Genomic DNA, 23,919 nt, shown 5'->3' with positions numbered 1-23,919 from the left:
GACTGATTGAGAGAAAACAGGTTGCTCCTGCTTTCCTCTTCATTGGCATTTTTTTGAGCCCAATGAGGCATTCTGGCTGTTGCTATTTTTTGCTATATTAGCTTACCAGCAAAAGGCTGCCTCAGAAACTGCCAGTCTTCATTGCCTGATTAGTAATGAATAGTCATCAACCTTTGACAACCACAGGGGACAGAGGGAACAAGACAAGTGGAAGTAGCAGGGACCCTCCAGGAGAACCTTGCCACAGGCTAAGCATTCACCAGATTTCCTACACTATCAGGTAAGAGATAAATGGAGGTCTGCTCTTCCTTTCTTTACTTCTTCCAGCCAGCTTCTTCCAGCTTTACTTTCCTTAGCTCACCCCATGGGTGGACCCACTAGAAATATATCCATGGTGTAGCAGAGAGAATTTCAGGAAAATCCATGAGAATATATATAAAAAAAAACCCAAAATTCAGCAAAACACATCCATCCATACACACATACACACATAGATATGTATATATGTAAATTTTATATACACACAGAATGTGTACATATGTCTTATAAAATTATGTTTTATGTATATAGATATATATCTATACACACACTGTTCTGAATGACCATCATGATACCTGGTAGTACAGAATGGAAGAGAAGATAAGAACTTTCAAAATACTGGGGAAAAGGGAAAAAAGGGTATGTTGAGCAATAATAGTGAAGGGGAGGAGCAACTGTGTTAGAGACGAGCCCCCAAATTAGCTACTGCAGAGAGACATGGGTTGCCACCTAAAGCTTTGGTAGCAATTTCTTTTCTCTAGAAGAAGTAAAGACAAACTCCACTGTCTATTTGCACTTCCATTTTTCCTCTGGACTCCACTCATTTAGGGAGGAACTCTTGGCATGTTGCCTCACGTACCCTTGGCTACCAGACACATACTTTACAACATGTCCATGGAAAAATGGAAGTGCAAATAGAGCTGGTGGAGTTTACCTCCACTTCTTTTAGAGAAGAGGAATTGCTACCAAAGCTTGGGGCTGGATGGAAAAGACCAGTGATGGTCCTTTCTCTTGTTTCCTGCTCCAGTCTGAAGCAATCTTCTCCCACTCAAACCCTAACTTTCTCTGCTAGAGCAGGATTTGGAAAACTACATATATCCACATAACTAAGAGGCTCTCTGATGATGGACAGGGTTTGGGAAAGAGACAATTGGACCAAATAGGAAGGAAAATGCTTTTAAGATAATGAATGGAAATTGAAAAATGAGAGGTGTCTCTTTGCCAGTTCTCATTGCCATGTTGACCCCAATTTTGTTTCCTTTCAAGAGAGCGTTCTGGCCCTTGGTGGGACATTGGTTCATATTGGAAAAAATGGACCAGACAGATCCTCAAAGACATCTCCTTGTATGTCGAGAGTGGGCAGATTCTGGGGATTATAGGAAGCTCTGGTAAGTTGGAAATGTTTTAAATGTCAAACCAAAAGTATGAAGAAGAACAAGGGACTGTGATGTGGTTGGTGGTAAATAGAAGGATGAGGTAATAGATTTAAATTACAACAAGAAGGCTTTGTAAAGGACCTAAGATAGTGTAACCTGAGAGATCTTTTGATTAATGGTCATTATTTTAAAAACTAAGCTTGACTTTGATCTGCTTAGAGTTTATTCTTTGGCTAAATATGGGATTGATTTCCTGTTATTATATTTTATTTTTACCAAGGGAAGCTGAGAAGTCTTTTTTTAAAAAAAATTTAAATAAGAAAATTTATATTGCTATCTTTTGAAATGATTTGAATATAGTATTAAAACAAAAATAAAATAAAATTAAAATTAAAAATACTTGATTGCTGCTTATTTTTATTAGTATCTTTATCATTTTCCAATACCCCCATTTTTCATAGAAACCTCCCTTGTAATATAGAGGGATAGTTAAGCAAAACAAATCAACACATTGGCTATGTCTAACAGTGCTTGCCACATTCTATATCAGTATTTCATTTGCTTTAGGCATAGAGGAGTTCCTTCAAGAAATGGTTATTAGTCATTAAATATATATTTATTATTTGTATATCTTGGATACCAAACTCTCATTAGAGAAATATGATATAAAAATCTTTTCCCATTTGACCAATTCTCTTCTCATTCAAGAATCCTTAATGTTGTCTATGCAGAAGTTTTTCAGTTTTAAATAATCAAAGTTATCTATTTTTATTTTTTTCTTAATTACCTCTATTTCTTATTTGGTTAAGAATACATCTCCTATGCATAGTTGTGAGGGGCATGTGATCTGTTTCTCTTCTAATTTTTTAATACTAGAATATGTAAGATTGCAAATTTATTTAAAATATATTATGGAATGTGATATAAAATATTAGTGTAAACCTAATTTCTGTCAGACTGCTTTCCAGTTCTCCAAATAGTTTTTTTTTAATCAAATAAGGAGTTTTTCCCTAATTTTTCTACTTTATCCAACACTGGGTTATTGAATTCTATTACTTTGGAATCTCCCTGAATAGTATGTTCCATTGATCTATCTCTCCATTCTTTAGCCAATACCAGGATGTTCTGATGACTGCTGCTTTATAATATAATTTGAAATCTGAAAGTATTATTTCCCCCTTTATCCCTAACACTTTTATCATTTCCTTTAATACTCTTAATCTTTTGTTTTTCCAAATGAATTTTATTATTTTCAAGTTCTGCAAAGTATTATTCCCTTGGTAATTAGATTGTTATAACATTAAAAGAGTAAATTAATTTTGATAGTATTTGCTATCATTACCACTTTTATGATTTTGGTATAGCTCACCCATAAGCATTGAATAGAGCTCCAGCTGTTTAAGTTGCTCTTTACCTCTTCAAAGAGTGTGTTGCCATTTAACCTATACTCAAGTCTTTTGTCTACTAATCCCCAGATATATTATACATTTTATAGTTATTTGAAATGAGCTTTCCTTTTCTATTATGGCTTTTTGTGTTTTATTATATGGAAATGCTATTGATTTTTGAGGATTTATTTTGTAGCCTGCTACTTTGCTGAAGAAGCTATTGTGTCAACTAATGTTTGTCAATTCTTTGATATTTTCCAAGTAAGCCATCATATCATCAGCAGAGATGACTTTATTTCTTCCCTCCCTCCAATTTTTATTTTTAAATTTCTTTTTTTTTGTTTTATTGTTATTGCTAGCTTTTCCAAAACTATATCAAATGCTAGTAGGAAGAGTAGGCATCCTTGTTTCACTTCTGTACTTAGTGCAAAATATTCTAGTGAATTCCCATTGTATGTAAATGATGATTACTTTGATTTTAAATAGATAATTACTATATTTTTAAAGATTCCTCTTTGACTATACTTTGTAGGATTTAAAAGTGTTGTGCATAGTCAAAGGCTTTTTCTGCATCTATTGAGATGATCATGAGGCTTCGGATATAATGATTTTGTTGATAGTTTTCCTAATGTTGGGCCATTGTTTCAATTCTGATGTGATTATAATGAATGATTTTTTTTTTTTTTTTTTGTGTGAAGGCATTTGAGGTTGAATGACTTTCTCAGAGTCATATAGCTAGTGTTAAGGGTCTGAGGCTGTATTTGAACTCAGGTCCTCCTGACTCCAGGGCTGATGCTCTATCCACTGCACCATCTAGCTGTCCTTGAATGATTTTTAAAAATAATAATAGCTTTTTAATTTTTAAAATACATGCAAAGATAGTTTTCAAAATTCACCCTTGCAAAACCTTATGTTTCAAAATTTTATCACTCCCTACTTCCTCTTCTCTCCCCTAGATCACAAATAATCCAATATAGGCTAAACATGTGCAGTTCTTCTAAACATATTTCTACATTTATCATGCTGCACAAGAAAAACCAGATCAAAAGTGGAAAAATGAGAAAGAAAAAAAAATACAAGCAAACAACAACAACAAAGGTGAAAATACTATGTTGTGATCTATATTCAGTCCCCACAATCCTCTTTCTGGATGCAGATAGCTCTTTCCATCATCATCTATTGGAATTGGCCTGAATCACCTCATTGAAAAGAGCCACTTCCATTAGAGTTGATCATCACATTATCTTGCTGTTGCTGTGTACAACATTCTCTTGGTTCTACTCACTTCACTTAGCATCAGTTCATGCAAGTCTTTCCAGACCTTTAAATGTTTTTAAATATTTTAAAAAGCACCAGCAGCCATATCTTTCCTCATATCATAGTCTGTCCTGGTAAAAGAAAATGGCTTATGCCCTTAGTTCTTTTATTTTTTTTTTAAATAGTACTTTATTTTTCCAAATACTTGCAAAGTTAGCTTTCAATATTCACCTTTGCAAAACCTTGTGTTCCAAATTTTTTCTCCTCTTCTCTCACCTTTTTCCTCCCCAAGATAGTAAGCAATCTGATAAAGGTTAAATGTGCAACTCTTCTGAACATATTTCCATATTCATCATGTTGCACAAAAATCAGATCAAAACAAAAAAACACAAAAAAGAAAAAAAACAAGAAAACAAACAACAACAACAAAAAGATGAAAATACTATGTTATGGTTCACATTCAATCTCCATAATTTTCTCTCTGTATGAGGATGAGGATTTTCCATCACAAGTCTATTGGAATTGTCTTGAATCACCTTATTGTTGAAAAGAGCCAAGTCCATCACAATTAATTATTATATAGTCTTGTTGCTGTGTATAATGTTCTCTTGGTTCTGCTCAGTTTACTCAGCATCAGTTTATGTAAGTCTCTCCAGGCCTTTCTGAAAACAGCCTGCTCATCATTTCTTACAGAACAATAAGCCCTTAGTTCTGTTTGATACATGAATTAGCAATAGAAGTCAAGATAGGCTCTCGGGTCAGTGTAGCTGAAACATCTTTGCAGCAAGCCAGGATTTGGGAGTTTGTTGGGATGGAATGAAAAGGATTTTTTTTTTTGGGGGGGGTGTTGGTTCATCTTATTAATGCTTATATCAAATAACAAATGCAAATCCCTATGAAGAAACTGGATGAGGGTGTTTCTTCTTTTGTAGGCTCTGGAAAAACAACTTTGCTAGATGCCATATCTGGAAGACTAAGACGTAAAGGGACCTTCCTTGGAGAAGTGTGTGTGAATGGACGGCAGTTGAAAAGAGACGAATTTCAAGATTGCTTCTCCTATGCTCTGCAGGTAGAGTTTCTGCTTTCTTTATCTTAAACACAAAACGTAGTAGTCAGAGTTGAAATAAAACCCTAAAAACCTGGTGTCTTTCTTTTCTAAAAGTTTAAATTATAGTAGTTTTGTAATTACTCTTCTTAAGAACCATGTCAAAAATATCTTTGCTCAAAAGTCAAGTATTGTTAGGAGAAAGACACTATTAGAGGCTTATGAAGTACAATATTTGAAACTTAGCTTCTTAGGGTCTTAGAATCCTGAGAGTAATTGTCAGCCACCATCATCCTTTGCAGACTTATTGATTCCAATGGGAATGAGGAAAGAAGTCCTGAATGTCAGAAATTTTCTTGTTTGCTTATTTTTATATCTTTAATGCTCACTATAGTACCTGTCACATAGGAAATGTTTATTAAATGTTTTTATCATTCCTTTATTTATTCATTCCTTTTCCTTGTCACTATCATAGAATGAAACTTTGCTGAGTAATCTCACAGTACAGGAGACACTGTTCTATACTGCTCTATTGGCCATTCGTGAGGGCTCCAAAGACTTCTTCGAAAAAAAGGTGAATAGCTCACACAGGGTCTTGGTTGAATAGCCCTTTCTCAGTGACACTCAAGGGACCCAGCTTCAGAGAAGTCTGCAGCTTCATTTCTCTAGGGAGAGACAAAGAGCAGCAGGGTAAGTCAAGGTATACCTTGGAGATGGTAGCCTAGAGGCTTCAGAAACCCCTAATGGCATTTGTAACCTGTCTCTTCCCCTCTCTATTTATCCATGTATCCCTACTTCACCTGTTTCTCAGTTTCAAAGACTCATACCATCTAAAGAGAATGCAAAACCATTTCAAAATTTCTGGTCTTTTACCTACGTTAGTTTATAACCTCAGTTCTGACCCTGATCTCACACCCATTTGGAAGGCTATCTCAGTTATCATGACTCCTCGACAAGGAGGAAGTTCTCTGAGAATTGATCCTTGGAACTTGGTAGCAGACCCAAAGGAAGCAAAGAAATTTGCACGAACTTGACATCACATAGCTAAAGCCAAGAAAATATGAGCTAGTCCTAGAACCCTAGAACTCTGTGATGATAGGAAAGAACCCATTTCAAACTGAATTGAAGTCTATTACAATGTTTCTGATTTCCTGAATCCCATAGGGTGGTGTGTTTGGGTCATTTACAATTTATCTGTCCATACACCAGGGTCAATGTTTCCTTTATCCAAGAAGGACCAAGTTTCATAAACTGATGTTCTAGTCCTTCCTAAGCTTTGTGTCTCCTACAGGTGGAGGCAGTAATAGCAGAGATGAGCCTTGGCCATATTGCTAACAGGCTGATTGGGAGAAAAACTTTTGGGGGAATTTCTAGTGGTGAAAGGCGCCTCATCTCTATTGCAGCCCAGCTCCTCCAGGATCCTAGTGAGTATTCATCAAGATCAACCCAAGAGCAGGTTCCTATAAGGTTTCTCTGAGTCTGTCTAGTTACCATCAGTCCATCAGTAGGAATCCTACTGGGCTATATGTGTTTATAAAATTTAATTAGTTGGGATTCTCCAAATGGGAAACTCAAGTATATTCTAAATAGTATGGTATTTATTATTTTGGATTATTGATGATTTTTCCAACTCCAATTTGAAATGCATATTGTAAAAAAGAACTTTGGAACTCGAGAGTTCAATTTTAGTGTTAAATTACTAGGAAGTTGATTCAAAGAACCCTAAGTTTTGTATGTCTCAGGTACACAGGGATTTATTATCCTAATTCTTATCATATCCGGAAGTGATCTTCTGTGGCAGAGATCAAAGAAGAAAAAATTTGTAATGAAAGTGGTATGGTTAATTCCTCTTGCCCATGATGATGCCATTTGTTATTCTGAGAAGCAGCAACTATCCTCTCTTGTTGGCAAGTTTTTTATTCTTCTAGAAAGAAAATTCATCAGTTGTAAGCCTTGGGTAATACACCTTTATAAAACCTATCCATTCAAGCAGTAGTAAGACTTTTGGTCCTTTAGCTGGTCTTTATCTATCAAAAGGAAAGGATAAGAAAAACAGTGAATTTTCTTCATTCAGAAAAAATGAAAGTCTCTCCAAAGAACCAGACTGACATGTTTCTTTAATTATATTCTACCTCAGACCTATGAGCAAGCAAAATTGTCCTGATATGAAATTCTAGTATTCATTAAAAATGCAGGTTTTAGAAAACAGGTGAAGGTTAAATGTTGCTAATTTATTTTTTTATTTTATTTTTTACATTTTAAAAAAATTATTATAATAACTTTTTATTGACAGAACCCATGCCAGGGTAATTTTTTACAACATTATCCCTTGCACTCACTTCTGTTCCGATTTTTCCCCTCTCTTCCTCCATCCCCTCCCCTAGACGGCAAGCAGTCCTATATAATGTTGAATATGTCGCAGTATATTTTAGATACAATATATGTGTGCAGAACCAAACAGTTCTCTTGTTGCACAGGGAGAATTGGATTCAGAAGGTAAAAATAACCCGGGAAGAAAAACAAAAATGCAACAGTTTGCATTCATTTCCCAGTGTTCTTTCAAATGTTGCTAATTTAAAGAAAAACCAGTCTCTTGCCTCTCAGCTCTTCAAAATCAACTTTTCTAATGATAGGTTTACAGACTTAGAGTTCGAATGGAACTTGCGATTCCATCATGAGGATATGTAGTCTAAATCAATTATTTTTAAAGTCCAATTATGATCAAGTGACTTACCCTCATTACATAACTAGTTCTGTTATTGTCTCCCAATCACATGGATAGGAGACTGTACAAAGTATGTTTCTTGCACTGCTGCTTTCTCTAGCCCTGCCTCTCCCACCCCTTAAAAAAAATTCCCATTTGTTTAGCATTTTTCATTTTACAAAATGCTCTATGGAGAATCTTCTGTGAATAAAATCCAAAAAGATAGTGGGGATATTTTCAGTATGGTCTGTCTCCTGGACCAACAGTAGAAATTCTCTTCTTTTGGACATTTGTCTCATTAATTTCTTCAAATGGGTCAAGACAATTCAATGAGAAAATTCAAGCTTCTTTTCATCACATCATCCCAAAACTCAGGCTTGATTCTGTAATCACTCTAGTCCATGTTTATATCCCTTTTGTCTACAGAAGTGATGCTATTTGATGAGCCAACCACAGGGCTGGACTGCGTGACAGCAAATCGGATTGTAGTCCTGCTCTCCAAACTGGCCCGAAGAAATCGGATTGTGATCCTCACCATCCACCAGCCCCGCTCAGAGCTGTTCCAGGTAAGTGACCTCATTCTCTGTGGGTCCCTCACTGGGATTAGTGAACAGCTCTCTGCTGTCCAGGAAGTGGACATTGTAGGGTCTGCTCCCTACCTACAACCCAACTCCAGACAGCTGTTTCATCGGTCTCCACATGAGACAACAGCGTCATGGGCAAGAACATGACTGCTACTATCCCTGTAAAAGCTCCTAACAAGTCCCACTGGTGCCATGAAGTCAGAAAAATTAAGATCAAGCACTGTTAGTTAGAGGTGGCAGACAAAACTGCAAAGGATGATAATATATGGAATGGAATCCATGAGGGACTCTTTCATAACTTGTTTTTGCTAATGACATCTTAGCATAATTAGACACTAACCCAGTCTATTGTCCAACCAGCTGTTTGATAAAATTGCCATCATGAGCTGTGGAGAGTTGGTTTTCTGTGGGGCACCTGCGGAAATGATTGATTTCTTCAGTGACTGTGACTATCCTTGTCCGGAACATTCAAACCCATTTGACTTTTATAGTAAGTTTCTCTTTTTTGCCATTTCATCACAAATCTTTGCAACTAAAAGCAACATGATCTGCTAAAATGACCTACATGTCTTTGGTTCCATACCCTATCATTCAAGGAGATGGCTCTATAACATCTATTTGACCATGATGACTATTGGGAGGGAACCTGACTAACAATATTTATCTTTGAAATAAAAGTGGGTAGGGGAATCTGTTTCCCCCAAGCCCTCATTGTAAGTGGAGAAAAGCAAAGCTGCTGTGAACTAGATGTCCTCAGTGTCAGAGAGTGCAGGACAGGATTTTTTAACTCTTGTCTGAGTCTTCAGTGTGTAACAATACAATGAAGAGAGTTTGTCTTTTATTTACAAAGATGCCTCATTATTGCTGGGGCTCATATATTGATCCAAATCTACTAGTCAAATGGCAGTCTCATTCCTAGCCATTTGGCCTTTGTAACTGACAAAAGTATGGTAGCTAAATTGTATAGTTTTTGACTGTATAAGGATATACCATGTTAGGATGGAACTTGGGTTGACTTATGAACGAAACAATAAGGACCTGAGGAACTTTTAAAGTGGGGGTAGATAGGAAAGTGCCTGGGATGTAAGACTTAAAGGTCCCTGGATTCAAATCCTTGCTCCTCTAATTACTGCCTTTGTGCCTTTCAGTGAAAAATTAGTTAACTGGACCAGAGGTTCCTTTGAGCTCCAGTTCTCAGGATTCAACGTTAGTCTCTAGTCCCAGGTCTTCCAGTGACTTTATATAGAACTTTGGGCACATCAAGCAGAATCATCATTTTCTGATCATAGCTTCCTCATTTATAAAATGTCATTTAGAGTAGATGACCAATCTCCAAAATCCCTTCAAACTAATATTTTATGAGTTTATGATCCAACTGCAGTACTTAATGGTGACTCTACATGAAAATCCACTTGACTGGTTTTTTTTCCCTTTTTTTTTTTTTTGCCATTTCATCACAAATCTTTTCAACTATAAGCAACATGATCTGCTGAAATGACCCCCTGTTAGATTTTTTTTCCACTTGAAAGACCTATTTTCAAATGAGAGATTTCTAAAATACTGATGTCTACGGTACAGATAGGACTAAAAAATTAAGATTTTTCAATAATAATCTTGATTGCATAAGATTTAGGAACTGATTTGTTTTGATTAGATGTGGAGAACCATTCATTATGTATTATGTTTATAGTACTTAATGTTAATTTAGAGAAATATGCAAATATTAAAATTGCTGATTTCTTCTTGGGAAAATTCTAGTGGACCTGACATCAGTAGATACCCAAAGTAAAGAACGTGAAATAGAAACCTACAAAAGAGTGCAGCTGATTGGATCTGCCTATAAAACTTCAGTAATTTATCAACAAACTTTGGAGAATATAAAAAAAGTAAAACACTTGAAAACATTGCTACCAGTTCCTTTTAAAACCAAGAATTCTCCGGGCACTCTCGCCAAATTAGGCATCCTCTTGAGGTAAGAGCTTCACCAGAAATGAGTGGGTTTGAATAGAACTCACTAAAGCCTTGATCTTGGCTGAACCTTATTGGTATAAAAATCCTTCCTACATGGTACCTAAATAGCATTAAGACTGAAGAATTTATTTTTTTTTATTTTTATTTTTTTTTAATTTAATAGCCTTTTATTTACAGGATATATACATGGGTAACTTTACAGCATTAACAATTGCCAAACCTCTTGTTCCAATTTTTCACCTCTTACCCCCCCCACCCCCTCCCCTAAATGGCAGGATGACCAGTAGATGTTAAATATATTAAAATATAACTTAGATACACAATAAGTATACATGACCAAAACATTATTTTGCTGTACAAAAAGAATCAGACTCTGAATTATTGTACAATTAGCTTGTGAAGGAAATCAAAGATGCAGGTGTGCATAAATATAGGGATTGGGAATTCAATGTAATGGTTTTTAAGACTGAAGAATTTAAAAATGTTTACTTGGGCTTTCAGGAAAATATCAAGAAACTTGTTGAGAAATAAAATGGCAGTGTCTGTGCGACTCATTCAGAATTTCATCATGGCTTTGCCCCTTTTGTTTTGTATCCTTCATTTGAAGAATGATCTGCTAAAAGGTGCCATTCAAGATCGAGTAGGCCTTCTGTACTCATGTGTGGCAGGATTACCATATACTGGTCTGCTCAATGCTATCACTCTCTGTAAGTATGCCCTAAGACCAACCTTACATAGAAAAAGAAGAGGTGAGGAGCTAGGTCATGGTCTGATTTGAGGAAGGTCTTTCTTCCCCTAAAGAATCCTCCTTATCCAGGTTGCCCGGTGCAAAAATTCTATACTAAATAATAATTCCTTTTGAGCTTAGTATTATTCTCTTTAGCAGACTCCATTCTTAAAATGGAAGTGTTAACAACTCACTAATGCCTTAGTTTAATTATGAATTACCTATCAGATTGGTGTTGGAAAGTATAAGAAGTCCTTGGGCAATACTGAAGCCCTTAAATGAGAGTATGGAAGGTGAGTGCTTGGAGGTAGGAGAGATTAATGGGGAAACATAAAGAAGAGCTGTGGGGCATGAAAGACAAATACCTTACTTCAGTTTGGCCAAGTAGTGCTATCCTTGGGTTCCATATCTTGGAGCACGAAGACTTATAAACAGAGTGTGCTGAAGCCAGTCACTATTAGCTATTAAATCTTCAGCATGAACATTTATACTTTAGAAATTAGCAAAAACTACATATAAATTAGGATTTGGTTTATGATTTGATTTTGAGACTCCAGATAGAGAAAATCTTAATAACAAACTTAAAAGTGTGCATTTTCAGAGTAATTGTCTAATAATCATTTAGTAGCACATCCTTGACCTGTACCATATCAGACTTTTACATTCTTATCAGGAATATTTTAGGGCATCTGCAGGCAGAATTTCAATATAGGTAAGGAGCCATTTGCTGAAAGTTGAAGTGTGATTTATTCAAGAATACAGGAGTTTGATGGTGTATCAAAGTATAGCCTTTTAGTTTAGACTTCTTATGGGCACAAACCTATAAATATGATCTAAAATTGAGATTCAGTGATCATCTTGTGTATCCTCCCATCTTTATGTTCAGATCTGCCATATCCTATTGAGTTTGAGAATAAGCACATTTGGAATGTAGTGTGGGGGCAAGGCACATTATCCTTTTTTTTCTTTTTTCTTTTACAGAATTATCAGGGTCATGTAGTTTACTGTTTACACATATTTCCTATTGAAATAGTGAAATTGTTACTTCATATTAGAAGAGCATTCTGTGCAGACAAATGCAATAATTCAGTGCATTTTTGATATGGAAGACACCTTAGTCCATTCTCAGTTTGCAGATGAGGAAACTAAGATTCAGTTGAGATGAAAAATGATTTGCCTAAGGTCACATACATGAGTAGTAATTCACACCCAGGTCTCAAAGAGACTCTTTTCTCAAAGAGATTTCTGATACTCCCGAAAAATAAATCATCTCCAATTTTTCTTCTCAGCTCTGCCCATTGTGAGACTGAGCCATCCCCTATTCTGTTGGGTTCTGAGAAGAGGGTGCCACAGGGCAATCCTGACCTTGTTTCTTCCCAACTGGGGAAAGGGCACTTACTTCAGTGAGATCCTGCCTAATGTGCTGTCTCTTTCCCAACTAACTTTCAACTGCCAGCTTTGATACCCCCTGAGCTCAGGTCAGCTTCAGTCTGTCCCCTGTGTCTTATGATGAGATTCTGATTATTGATCAAACCCTAACACTTAGTCCTAGAGTGAATGACTTATGGAAACTACATTTCTCATACAGTTCCTGATTTACGGGCCGTTAGTGACCAACAGAGTCAGGATGGTTTATATCAGAAGTGGCAAATGCTGGTGGCTTACATCCTGCACATTCTTCCCTTCAGTATCCTCGGCGTGGTGATTTTCAGCAGCGTGCTCTATTGGTAAGGAAGACCAAACCCAGATTTTCCTGGGGTGTTTCGTTTGCCCTAAAACAGGTTCAGGTTCCTCAAATCTAAAGTGGGAATAATAGTAGCCTGTACTCCACAGGATGGTTCTGAGAATCAGATAAGATCCTATTACCAGCCTGGTACATAGTAGGTGCTTTATATCTATCTTCCCTATCCTACTCACCCCTGGAAAAGACAAAGTATTCTTAGGCATGAGGACCTGAGAAATTCAAAGGAGGTCCTTTGAGGGAGGGAGGGAGGGAGTCTTTTATCTGGTCGGACAATTATTTTTGCATACAAAATTAACTGTTGGTTTGATGAGACCTGATAGTGAGTATCCTACCTACCAATGGAGAGACTGAGTCAAAGAATGCTAAATCAGCTTCCTGAGCATCACAAGAGTATGGACCAAAGAACTCTTGAATTGCTCAATTGAAAGCTGGAGAGAAAAAAACTCCATTAGATGAGGAAGGGGAGAGTTAGTGATTAATTATATCATGTTTGAAGAGCATGAAACATAAATGATATTAGGAAGTCCAGCACTAAAAATTCAGACCATAATTTTTCAATTAGGTAGCTGTTAGTTAAGTTATAATGAACATATTTAGGGACAACCAGTGTCTTTATTAGCTGAGTATTTTCCAGATGTTGAAAATTACTATTGTAGACTGGTAACAGGTGAGCTCACCTTTGGAATGATACCAATAGAAATACCTCACAGGAATGAACTACTGGAAATATTGGCTTTCTTCTGTTTGTTTAATTGGAGTGCTGCAAGCCCTGAAGACTCATACAACTTACCATCAACCATGACTGTTCTGTAGAAAGCATGATGTAATACCATTCTTGAGCAATTTTGTTGTTTTGGTCATTTTTTTTAGTCACGTCCAAATCTTTGTGATTTGGGGTTTTCTTGGCAAATTTGCCATTTTACAGATGAGGAAACTGAGGCAAGCAGAGTTAAATTAAACTGAGAGTCACATAGCTAGTGACTGAAAGCAGATTTGAATTCAGGAAGGTGAGTCTTCTTGACTCCAGACCTGGCACTCTATCACTTAGCTGTTGTTTCCTTGATAATAAATTTCCTAAAGAGAAAGCTGCCTAAAAGCAAGGGTTTGTCTTTACAGGTCTGTGGGCTTGTACCCCGAGGGGGCCAGATTTGGGTATTTCTGTGCTGCTACCTTTGTACCCCATTTAGCTGGTGAACTCCTAACAATTGTGCTTCTTGGTGTGGTTCAGAGCCCCAATATAGTCAACAGTGAAGTGGCCTTGCTTATCATTGCAGGAGTCCTTGTTGGATCTGGATTTATGCGGTAAGAACTTTGTCTAATAGATGGATGACTTGTCCAATCAGTAGTTACCTGATAATTTGGATATTGCACTTAGACATGTTCTTACTGATGAACTGATTTACTGGTAATTGAAGAGAACATAAGACAAGTCTGGATACTGACAATTTATAAAGTCTGATTAATCTACAATGCTTATTGCACTATTTAGTCACTCTGGTTATAAAAGCCATTCATACATAATTATCCAGATACAGACCCAATGGAACATTTTCCTTTTTTTCATTTGAACCTTTTTGAAATAGGTTCAAATTTACTTAATTTGAATCATTTGAACCAATCTCCTTTTCCTAGGAGTTCTCAAGTGGGCAACATTTTCACTTATAGGGTTTTTAGGGAGAGATTGTGATTGGTTTAAAGTCTTAATGTTTAAGCAACAAATACTTTAAAATTATTTTCTTTTATTTGCTGACTGTATACTTGAAACACATTTTTCAATGTAACTTTTATGGTAGTTACTGATAGTAACTCATGGATAATTAAATAACTGTCACTATAAAAATAAATGGCCAAGACATTTCATACTATTTTCTTAAGACTAATATACATGTATTTAACAAATATTTGCTGTCAGAGGGCTTAAACCAGGGTCTTTTTTTTTTTAGCATGATGGAGAGTATTTCGTTTTGTTTTGTTTTTTTGCAAAAGAAATAGTCTGATTTCTGAACTTTGGTGTGCCTTTTTTTTTTTTTTTAAATGAGAATTTATTAGTATAAGCACTTTTAATCCTGGGATGAGGGGGATGGTGCCTTTGGCCCAGAACTCCAAACCAAGAACTCTTACCCTCCTGCAAATGCTTACAGCCCTTAGAGTCCCTGCTCCATTGTTTCTTATACTCATGGGTATTTTGAGTTGTTCTCACAGTTGTCTCTGCAGCACAGCTGGATCTGATGTGCTTAATCAGTTGAAGTTCCCTCAGTCTGCACAGACTCAGAGCCCCATTCCCTTCACTGTCCCAGAGGTGAAGGTTCCTATGGCCGGGGCTGAGGCTCTCTCTGAACCCAGCAAACTCCCCACTTGCTGTTTCTGTGGAGTTAGCCTGCAGGTGTTTACTGCACACCGGGTTAAATCTCAGCCCTGGGGATTTTCTAGCTGTTGTCTTAGGTTGTCCCAGGAAGATCCGTTCTGCCCCAAGTCTTATGTTTTTCACCAGTCTATGTTTATCGCGAGGCACAATTTTGTTTCTGTGTGTGTATGTGTGTGTGTGTGAGTGAGAGAGAGAGAGAGAAATCTGGAGAGCTTGGAATTTTCTGATCTACTTTGCCAACTTCTCAGAATCCTCCTTAAAATCTCTGAATTAAAAAAAATTTTTTTAAAGAGTTTTAAAAATAAAAACCCTTTGAAATAATACTGTCTGTGCTTTTATGTTTTGGATTGGATGAAAATATAGCTAATTGTGAATGACACAAAGCTATTAAGCTTGATGACAGAGCAAGGATTTGAATGAATCTTGACAAGCTTGACTGCCCATTGGCTGAATCAATAAGATGCAAACAACAACATAGATCCTCCCAAATCAACTACAAATATAAGATGGAAAGCCATGGCTAAGAGAGCAGTTCATATAAAAAGACATGCATTTTTGGTGCTCTTTTAAGCTCAATGTTAAATCAGTAGGGAGATGTGACAGCCCCAAGTATGAATTTTTAAGTTAGCCTGCATTGCTAGAAATATGGAAAAACAAGAAACATGACAGTTCTGTTGTACCCTACTCTGATGGGTACAACATGGCCTGTTCATTTTAGGAAGGAAAAAGATAAGCTGTTACTAATCCAGAAGGCCAACTATGACAGTGAAGAGATTCAGAATTGTACAATATGAGAATTGATTGAAAGAACTGGAGATAATCGACATGAGGAGAAAATTTAGGGATGAGCAAAGGCTTAAAATATTTGATAACCTCTCCTGTAGAGAAAAAATTGAGCTTTTTTTCTGATTGGAACTGGAAGGTAGAACTAGAATCAACAGACAAAAGTTGCAGACTTATTCGATATAAGGAAAAACTTATTAACATTGCCACCGAATGAAATGGCCCATTTTATTTGGTAGTGAGTTTTTCATAGTTCAGTATGCAAGTAGAACCCAAGCAACCACTTGACAAGGTAGAAGAAAATGTATCAGGCTGATGTTGGACTAGATCAATCTTCTTTTGAAACTTTTGTATTATCTGCCCTTTACTTTCCATTTTCTCTTACTTGAAATGATTTCTCTCTCCCTCCCTTCTTTTATTCCTTCTTCCCTGTCATTTCCCATTTCATTGAATTCCCAGTTTCCTTTAGAGTTCAGCCCAAATGCCTCGTCCTTCATGAGACCTTTATTCATTTAGTTCTTAGTTCCTTCTCTGCCACCCTCAATAATCCTGTATTTTGCATATGCTTATAAACGTACATGTTGTCTCCTGATAGAATGTAAGTTCCTCAAAGAGGAATATTTCATTTTTTTCTCTATATCCCCGTGTTGGTACTTGATAAAAGCTTATTATCACATATTACCTTGCATTCTAAGGCATACCTACTTATATAGAAACCAATAAATATAATGCCTTATTTTCATTTCCAATAGCAAATCTGAATATTTTTGAGGGTAGAGACCATTCCTTATTCACCTTCTTTTCCTCTACAATGCTGCTAGTCTTCTGTACTTAAGTATTTGGATAAATCTTTAACTTCTTCCTTGTCCACTATATCTAATCAGTTATCAAATGTTATTACAGCCATTCACAATGATTCAACAAACATTCAATTATTTCTATGTGCAAAGCACTGTTTTAGAAACATAAAGAAAAAAGTAGCAACAATTCTTGACTCTTGCTTACTAATTAACAAGTATTTGTTGGGTAATCATTATGGGATTCAACCCTGGGTTGAAAGCAGCAGCTAATATTTATACAGAGCATCAAAGTTTGAAAAGTTCTTTATATAGATAATCTTTGTTGAGCTTCATAACTCTGATAGGTGCTTTTATTATCTCTATTTTAAAATTAGAAAACTGAGGTGGAATGAGGGTAAATGAATTGCCTAGAGTCATACAGCCAGGAAGTACCTGAGGAAAATCCAAACTCAGAATATATTCTGACCTCAAATCCAGTATTTTATTCTATTCCTTCTAGTTGCCTAGGAAGAAGATACAATAACATATTTTAAAATTATGGAAGACTAGATTTTATATAGAGATATTAGAAAAGGATCTAGTTTTCTTTTTTATTATAGCTTTTTTATTTACAAAGCATATGCATGGGTAATTTTTCAACATTGACCCTTGCAAAACTTTCTGCACCCTTCTTCCCCACCCCTCCCCTAGATGGCAAGTAGTCCCATACATGTTAAATATGTTAAAATATATGTTAAATACAATATATGTATACATATTTATACAGTTATCTTGCTGCACAAGAAAAATTGGCTCTATAAAGAAGGTAAAAAAAACCTGAGAAGGAAAACAAAAATGCAAGCAAACAATTACAGAAAGAGTGGAAATGCTGCATTGTGAACCTAGCTTTCAAAGAGGAAGTCTAGCTGGAGAGCCAAGATCCATTGCTATTTCATTCCCACTGAGATTAGTTTGTCACCTAATACTCAAAGTCCTATCATCCTTTTTAACTAGTATCTGAACCACTGCAGTAGACTTCCAATTGATGTCCCTATTATTTTTCTTACTCAAGTATATCCAATGTAGTCTCTAGTTTACATATATAGATACATACATATATACATATATAACCTATATAGCCTGCTAGGTTATTCTGATTGATTCATTTTAGGATGTCACCAGAGAACTGTATGACCAAAAAACAGAAAGATGGACCAATAAGAGTTATGAAGAACTAAAGGATGGCCCTTGGGTTCCTTTGATATCCAATCTATTGATAACTAGAAGAAGGTACACAGTAAATGTTCCTCATCTCTCAAGTATTTATGGGAGAATGTGAACAAAAGTCATATAGGATGGGAAAGCAAGAGTAGGCTACAATCTATTGTTGAAGGGTGTGCCACCATCAGAGAGATCTCAGATCCAATAAATTATCAGAATATCAAAGTCCAAGAACCTTTAATGATTTGCCATCTTAAAAGTCCAAATGACCTTGTTTGCCATTCAGATCTCTCAACCATCTGGCCCCATAGGGCTCCATATATAAGGGTCCTTCATGATCAGCTAGTTTAACTCTCTCATTTTGCAGATGACAAGACTGATGTCCATAAAAGTGACTTGCTCACAGTCTCAAGTAGCAAGTGGTGGAACTGGACCATCTGACTTTCAATCAGTGCTCTTTCCTACTTCCACCTCCAGTTTCACTTCATAACTATTCACTTACCTTCTCTTTATAGGCTAATTTTTGCAAATCCAAGGCTATGCTTAGTCACAAGTCCTGTGTTCTTCTGGGAGAAGCTGATTTTTTTTGGGGGGGGGGCAGCTAAATGACTGTCAAATGCAGTCAAGAGGATTATTGCCTCAAAAATTTTTTTTGATTATTCAATTTTATACTCAACTCAATGCCCATTTTCAGGATTATCCAAGATGTGCATGCTGGCAGACAAGTTCTGTTAAGCTGTTCAGTTGCATACCTAACTCTGGACAATAGTCATTTTTTATGTGTGTTATTTTTTTTTTTATGAGGATAGTTAGGCTAATCTCCTTTAAACAGTTATGGAAATCAATCAGAAGGTTCTATTGCAGTCCATGATTTGATGTGATTAACATTATTGTCACTCACAAACAGGAGTATCTGAATAGCAGGAATAATTAGCTATAACTAACACCATTTGTATAATCCACAAATATCAATTGAATAGTTCAGCACTAAATAAGATGTTGAATAGACATTTTCCCAAGAATGCACATTTTCCAAGGGATATGTGTGTGTGTGTGTGTGTGTGTGTGTGTGTGTGTGTATCAAAGAATTCACAGTCATCTATTGCATCTTGGATCATCACCAATTATCTTGACTTTTTTTTCCCTTCCATTGGACTTTGATGAGTCAGGAAGAGGGAACTGCTGACTTTGTACAACTCTGCCTCATTTAAATCCAATTAATGCAGAAATTAAGACACTATCTTCTGAGGTCATTGGTCCTCTATGAAAATGAAGGATGAATAACAACAATAGTTACAAAGTACCATTAAAAAACTAAAGTTTTCTATTCATTTATTCAATGTTAATTGTACTTTTCATTAGCTGAGAATATAATCATTCAATTAACCTTAATCTTTTTTTCTTCTATTTCTTAAGGAACATAAATGACATGCCCATTCCTTTAAAAATCCTCGGTTACTTTACATTTCAAAAGTATAGTTCCGAGATTTTAATAGTCAATGAATTTTATGGACTGAATTTCACTTGTGGTAAGTCTTCTACAATAGTACATTGTTGAGGTATTTTATTTTGTTAAACCAGTGGGAGAAGTGAGTTTTAAATGATTGCCTATCATAAGAACTTGATTTAAAACCATTTTTAGGAATAAAATACTTGTGTGCCAATTATCTTATGTTTCTTTTTTGTTTACCTCCCCAGACCAAAACCAATAGCTAGAAATTCCACCATGCCTCAGGGTTATTACCTTGAGCACGGGACAAATCGAAACATTTAGGTATCTTGGTGGGATTGTAGTGAATGCTGAACAACTCCCCTTGTTCTTAAATGAGCATGCCAAAATCCTTGTTGCAAGCTTCTATTTTCTTTATTTGAATAGGACAATTTTCATTCTATCAGGAATAGCTCAATTTGTGTTTAGTTTTTAGTCTTGTTGGACTCTTTGTGAACCCATTTGGAGTTTTCTTAGCAAAGATATGGCAGTGATTTGCCATTTCCTACTCCAGTTCATTTTACAGATGAGGAAATTCAAACAAGATTAAGTGACTTGACCAGAGTCACATAGAATTATGTATCTGTCACCTAGCTGCCTTATCTAGTAGACTTTATAAATAAAGCCACTGGTCTGGTAGAAGTATATTTCATTTAGTTCTTACAAATTTAAAATTTAAACTGAATGGTTAGGGTCACACACCAGGTCCATACTGATGAGTACCTGAGGCCAGATTTGAATTTAAGATGAGTCTTCCTGACTCCAGGCCTGGCACTCTATTCACTGCACCACCGAATGCCCTAATAGCTGAGTAGTCTATTAGTTTAATAGTTTGTTAGAGCCTCTAATAACTCAGTAATTCATCACAAAAGAAACCTTATGTATTGTGATTTCTGTTGGTGAGTTTTTGACCTTTGTGAATTTCTACTAATTTCTATGCTTTGAAAATTTGGTTAGATTATGACTTTACCAAATGGCTCAGTGGAGGCCATGTCTTAGGTCCTTGAACATGAAGAAGCCTGTAACTAAAGGGAAGTCTTTTTATTTTATTTATTTATTTTATTTTTATTTTTATTTTATTTTATTTACCATTGGGTAAATGGTAATACTAAGTCTCTCTTAAGTCTCTAACATATTGCTGCCCAGGTAAAGATCCAACCTAATTCCTTCCTCTTTCCTTACTTGAACCAATTTGCTTTGCCAAGGAAAATTATTGTTTGACATTCAATATTTTTCTTAAAATTTTGGTATAAAATAAAGATGAACAATTGCTGACAGCGACTATAAGAGACTTTGACAATGGGTAATATAGTTATGTGTGGGGTAGTATTCAGTAGTTATTTTGAATATTCAGAGTTAAATCATTGATGATTTTAGAATGTCCTCAGCACTACTTGACTATGATTCTTATCAAGGCACTGTAGGTATGACTGGTCACTTCAAAACAAAGACAACCCAAGCTTTTCCACTATGAATCTAAGACACCGAATGTTAGGTTTTTAAATTTTTTTTTTATTATAATCTGATCTTGAGCTTGACTTCCTGGCTATCTGAACCATCCCAACCGTCTGGTAAATTAGACAGATTAGAACATCTAGCACAGGGCTGATGAGGGATTAATGCTTCCTGATTGAGTTCTGCTGCTGTTCACCATACCTGATGCTATCAATCTTTTCTCTGGCAGGTGGTTCAAATTCATCAGCAGGAAATCCACTCTGTCTCTTCACTCAAGGAAATATGTTCATTGAAAGAACCTGTCCAGGTGCAACATCAAGATTTACAACAAACTTTCTTATTTTATATGCGTTCATCCCTGTTCTTGTCATTTTAGGAATAATTGTGTTCAAAATAAGAGATTACTTGATTAGCAGATAGTGACAAATACTGCCACTAAAAAACTCCTATTTGTAGATAAGTGGTTTAAAACCTGAAGATAAATATATCTAACAATTTTCAAATTCCATGGGTTGCATTCTTGATACCATCAAGATCCTGGAGACTGTGACTCAAGTAGTTATATGGACCTCTGGCTATTGTCCTGGTTGTCACTTTTCTATCCCGTGAGTTTTGGCGCATGGAAACTTATTCAGATGTTTCACGAAATGTAAATAATAATTCATAATGAAAAGACATTTTAAGCTTGTCTTTCTTGTTCTGTACACAGAGGGGAGAAATCATAAAAAAAAAAAAGGATGGTGTGTATTGATGTTATTATAACACTTACTCTAAGTTATCTGTGAAAAGAAATGGTGTGAATGATTATACAGCCATTGTGGAAACTGTGGGTTTGAAAAACACAATGGAAGTATAATGGAAAACTGCATTATTCTTACTTCATTTCCTTAATGATTCATGATTTCATCAGTGTGGGTTTTTTCATGGGAAGATGTAATAATTCGCCACAACTTTTAGTAGCTGGTCTTCAAAAATTGCTAGGTTTGAGAAAATCACCGTGTTTCTACCAACTTGCTGATGGATTAATTTGATGAAGTCTGACCTTCCTTGCTCACATCCAAGTATGTCTAGTTGTTGTTGTTCAGTCCCACCTAATTCTTTGTGACTCTGTGTATCGCCGCAGGACAATACTGTTCCACAAAGTTTTCTTGGCAAAGGTACTGGAGTGGTTTGCCATTTCCTCCTTCAGTAAATGAAGGCAAAGTGACCTGCCCAAGTGTCTGAGGAAGATTTGAACTTAGATTTTCCGAACTCCCAGCCCTGCATTTTATCCCACTGAAAAATCTATCTGCCTCCTCTAGTAGGCTTTATAAATAAAACTATTTTTAGTTTTATAAATAATATTATTATTATTAATAGTTTATATTTTATAAATAGTTTTATAAATAAAACTATTAATATGGTAAAAGTATCTTTTATTTCTTACAAATTTCAAAATTAAACAGAATGGAAAACAAGGCTGAAATGAACAAATGGCTTAAGAGAAACATCACCTATCACCCAAACATCTCATGATCTGTTGGAATTAATTTTCAAGTTTTCGTTATGTTTTGACTATTGTTTTGCATACAGGGCTGTTGCTTCTTTAAAAAGTATTTGATAGAAAAAGTGGTTATTCTGGGGAAGGGCAACTATCAGACAACCTTAAAAATAGGAGCTTATTTTAAAAAATTTTTTCCAACTACATGTAAAGACAACTTTTAGCATTCATTTTTACAAGATTTTAAGTTCCAAATTTTTCTCCCTTTCTCTCCTCCCCCTTCCTAAAATGATATTGGTTTTATATATATATATATGCCATCATATAAAATATATTTACATATTGGTCACAGTAGTGAAAGAAGACCACCAAAAAGAAAAAAAAAAAACCACAACACACAAAAATAAAGTGGAAAAAAATGCTTCGACTCCCATTGAGTATATCAGTTCTTTATCTGGATGTGGAAAGCATTTTCCATCCTGAATCCTTTTAATTGTCTTGGACCAATGTGTTGCTGAGAGGAGCCAAATCATTCATAGTTGATCATCACATGATGTTTCTGTTACTATGTACAATGTTTTCCTGTTTCTTCTCATTTTACTTTGTATCAGCTTGTACAAACCTTTCCAGGTTTATTTGAAATCTGCCAGCTCATCATTTTTTATTGTACAACAGTATTCCATTATATTCAAATGCTACAACATGTTTTAACCATTCCCCAATTGATAGGACTATCCTAAATTTTTGTTATTTTGCTACCATGAAAAGGGCTGCTATAAATATTTTGCAGTGTAGGTCTTTCTTCTTTTTTTGAAAAATGATGTCTTTGAGATATAGACCTAGTAGTAGTGTTACTTGATCAAAGGTTATATATAAGTTTGGTTGCCCTTTGACCACAGTTCCAAATTGCTCTCCAGAAAAGATCAATTCACAACTCCACCAAGAGCATATTAGGATCCCAATTTTCCCGCATTCTTCCTACCATTTATCACTTTCCTTTTTTTGTCATATTAGCCAATCTGAATGGTGTGAAATACCTCAGAATTGTTTTGATTTGCATTTTTTTAATCAAAAGTATTTAGAGCACTTCGTCATATGATTATAGATGGCTACCTGTTCATATCCTCTGACCATTAATCAAATGGGGAATGATTGTATTCTTATACATTTGACTTAGTTCTTTATATATTTGAGAAATGAGGCCTTAATCAGAGCTTGCTGTAAAGATTGTTTCCCAGCTTTCTGCTTTCCTTCTAATCTTGGCTGTATTGGTTTTGTTTATATAAAAACTTTTTAAGAGAATCAAAATTATCTATTTTACATTTTGTAATGCTATCTCGTTTGGTTATAGATTCTTAACTTCTTCATAGATTTGATAGGAGGACTATTTCTTGCTCTTTTAATTTGCTTATGATGTCATCCTTTATGTCTAAACTATATACCCAATTTTGACATTACTTTGATATATGATATGAGATGTTCTAGTTTGTGCCATATTGTTTTCTAGTTTTC

At 35.6% G+C, this 23,919-nt stretch overlaps 1 protein-coding gene across 1 annotated transcript; it reads left to right on the top strand.

The window, feature by feature from the left end:
• Positions 1-8: 8 nt before the first annotated feature.
• ABCG5 (ATP binding cassette subfamily G member 5) lies at positions 9-22,277 on the top strand. Its single transcript, XM_003758320.3, has 13 exons — positions 9-280; positions 1,306-1,427; positions 4,993-5,129; positions 5,581-5,679; positions 6,397-6,529; positions 8,236-8,375; positions 8,754-8,883; positions 10,152-10,365; positions 10,866-11,071; positions 12,680-12,818; positions 13,952-14,137; positions 19,400-19,512; positions 21,157-22,277. The coding sequence occupies exons 1-13, from the start codon at positions 156-158 to the stop codon at positions 21,345-21,347; spliced, it is 1,935 nt and encodes a 644-aa protein (XP_003758368.1). The 5' UTR covers positions 9-155; the 3' UTR covers positions 21,348-22,277.
• Positions 22,278-23,919: the final 1,642 nt, after the last annotated feature.

This window comes from Sarcophilus harrisii, chromosome 2 (genome assembly GCF_902635505.1).
Source record: "Sarcophilus harrisii chromosome 2, mSarHar1.11, whole genome shotgun sequence".
Lineage (NCBI taxonomy): Eukaryota > Metazoa > Chordata > Mammalia > Dasyuromorphia > Dasyuridae > Sarcophilus > Sarcophilus harrisii.
This window is presented reverse-complemented; position numbering and strand designations above follow the sequence as displayed.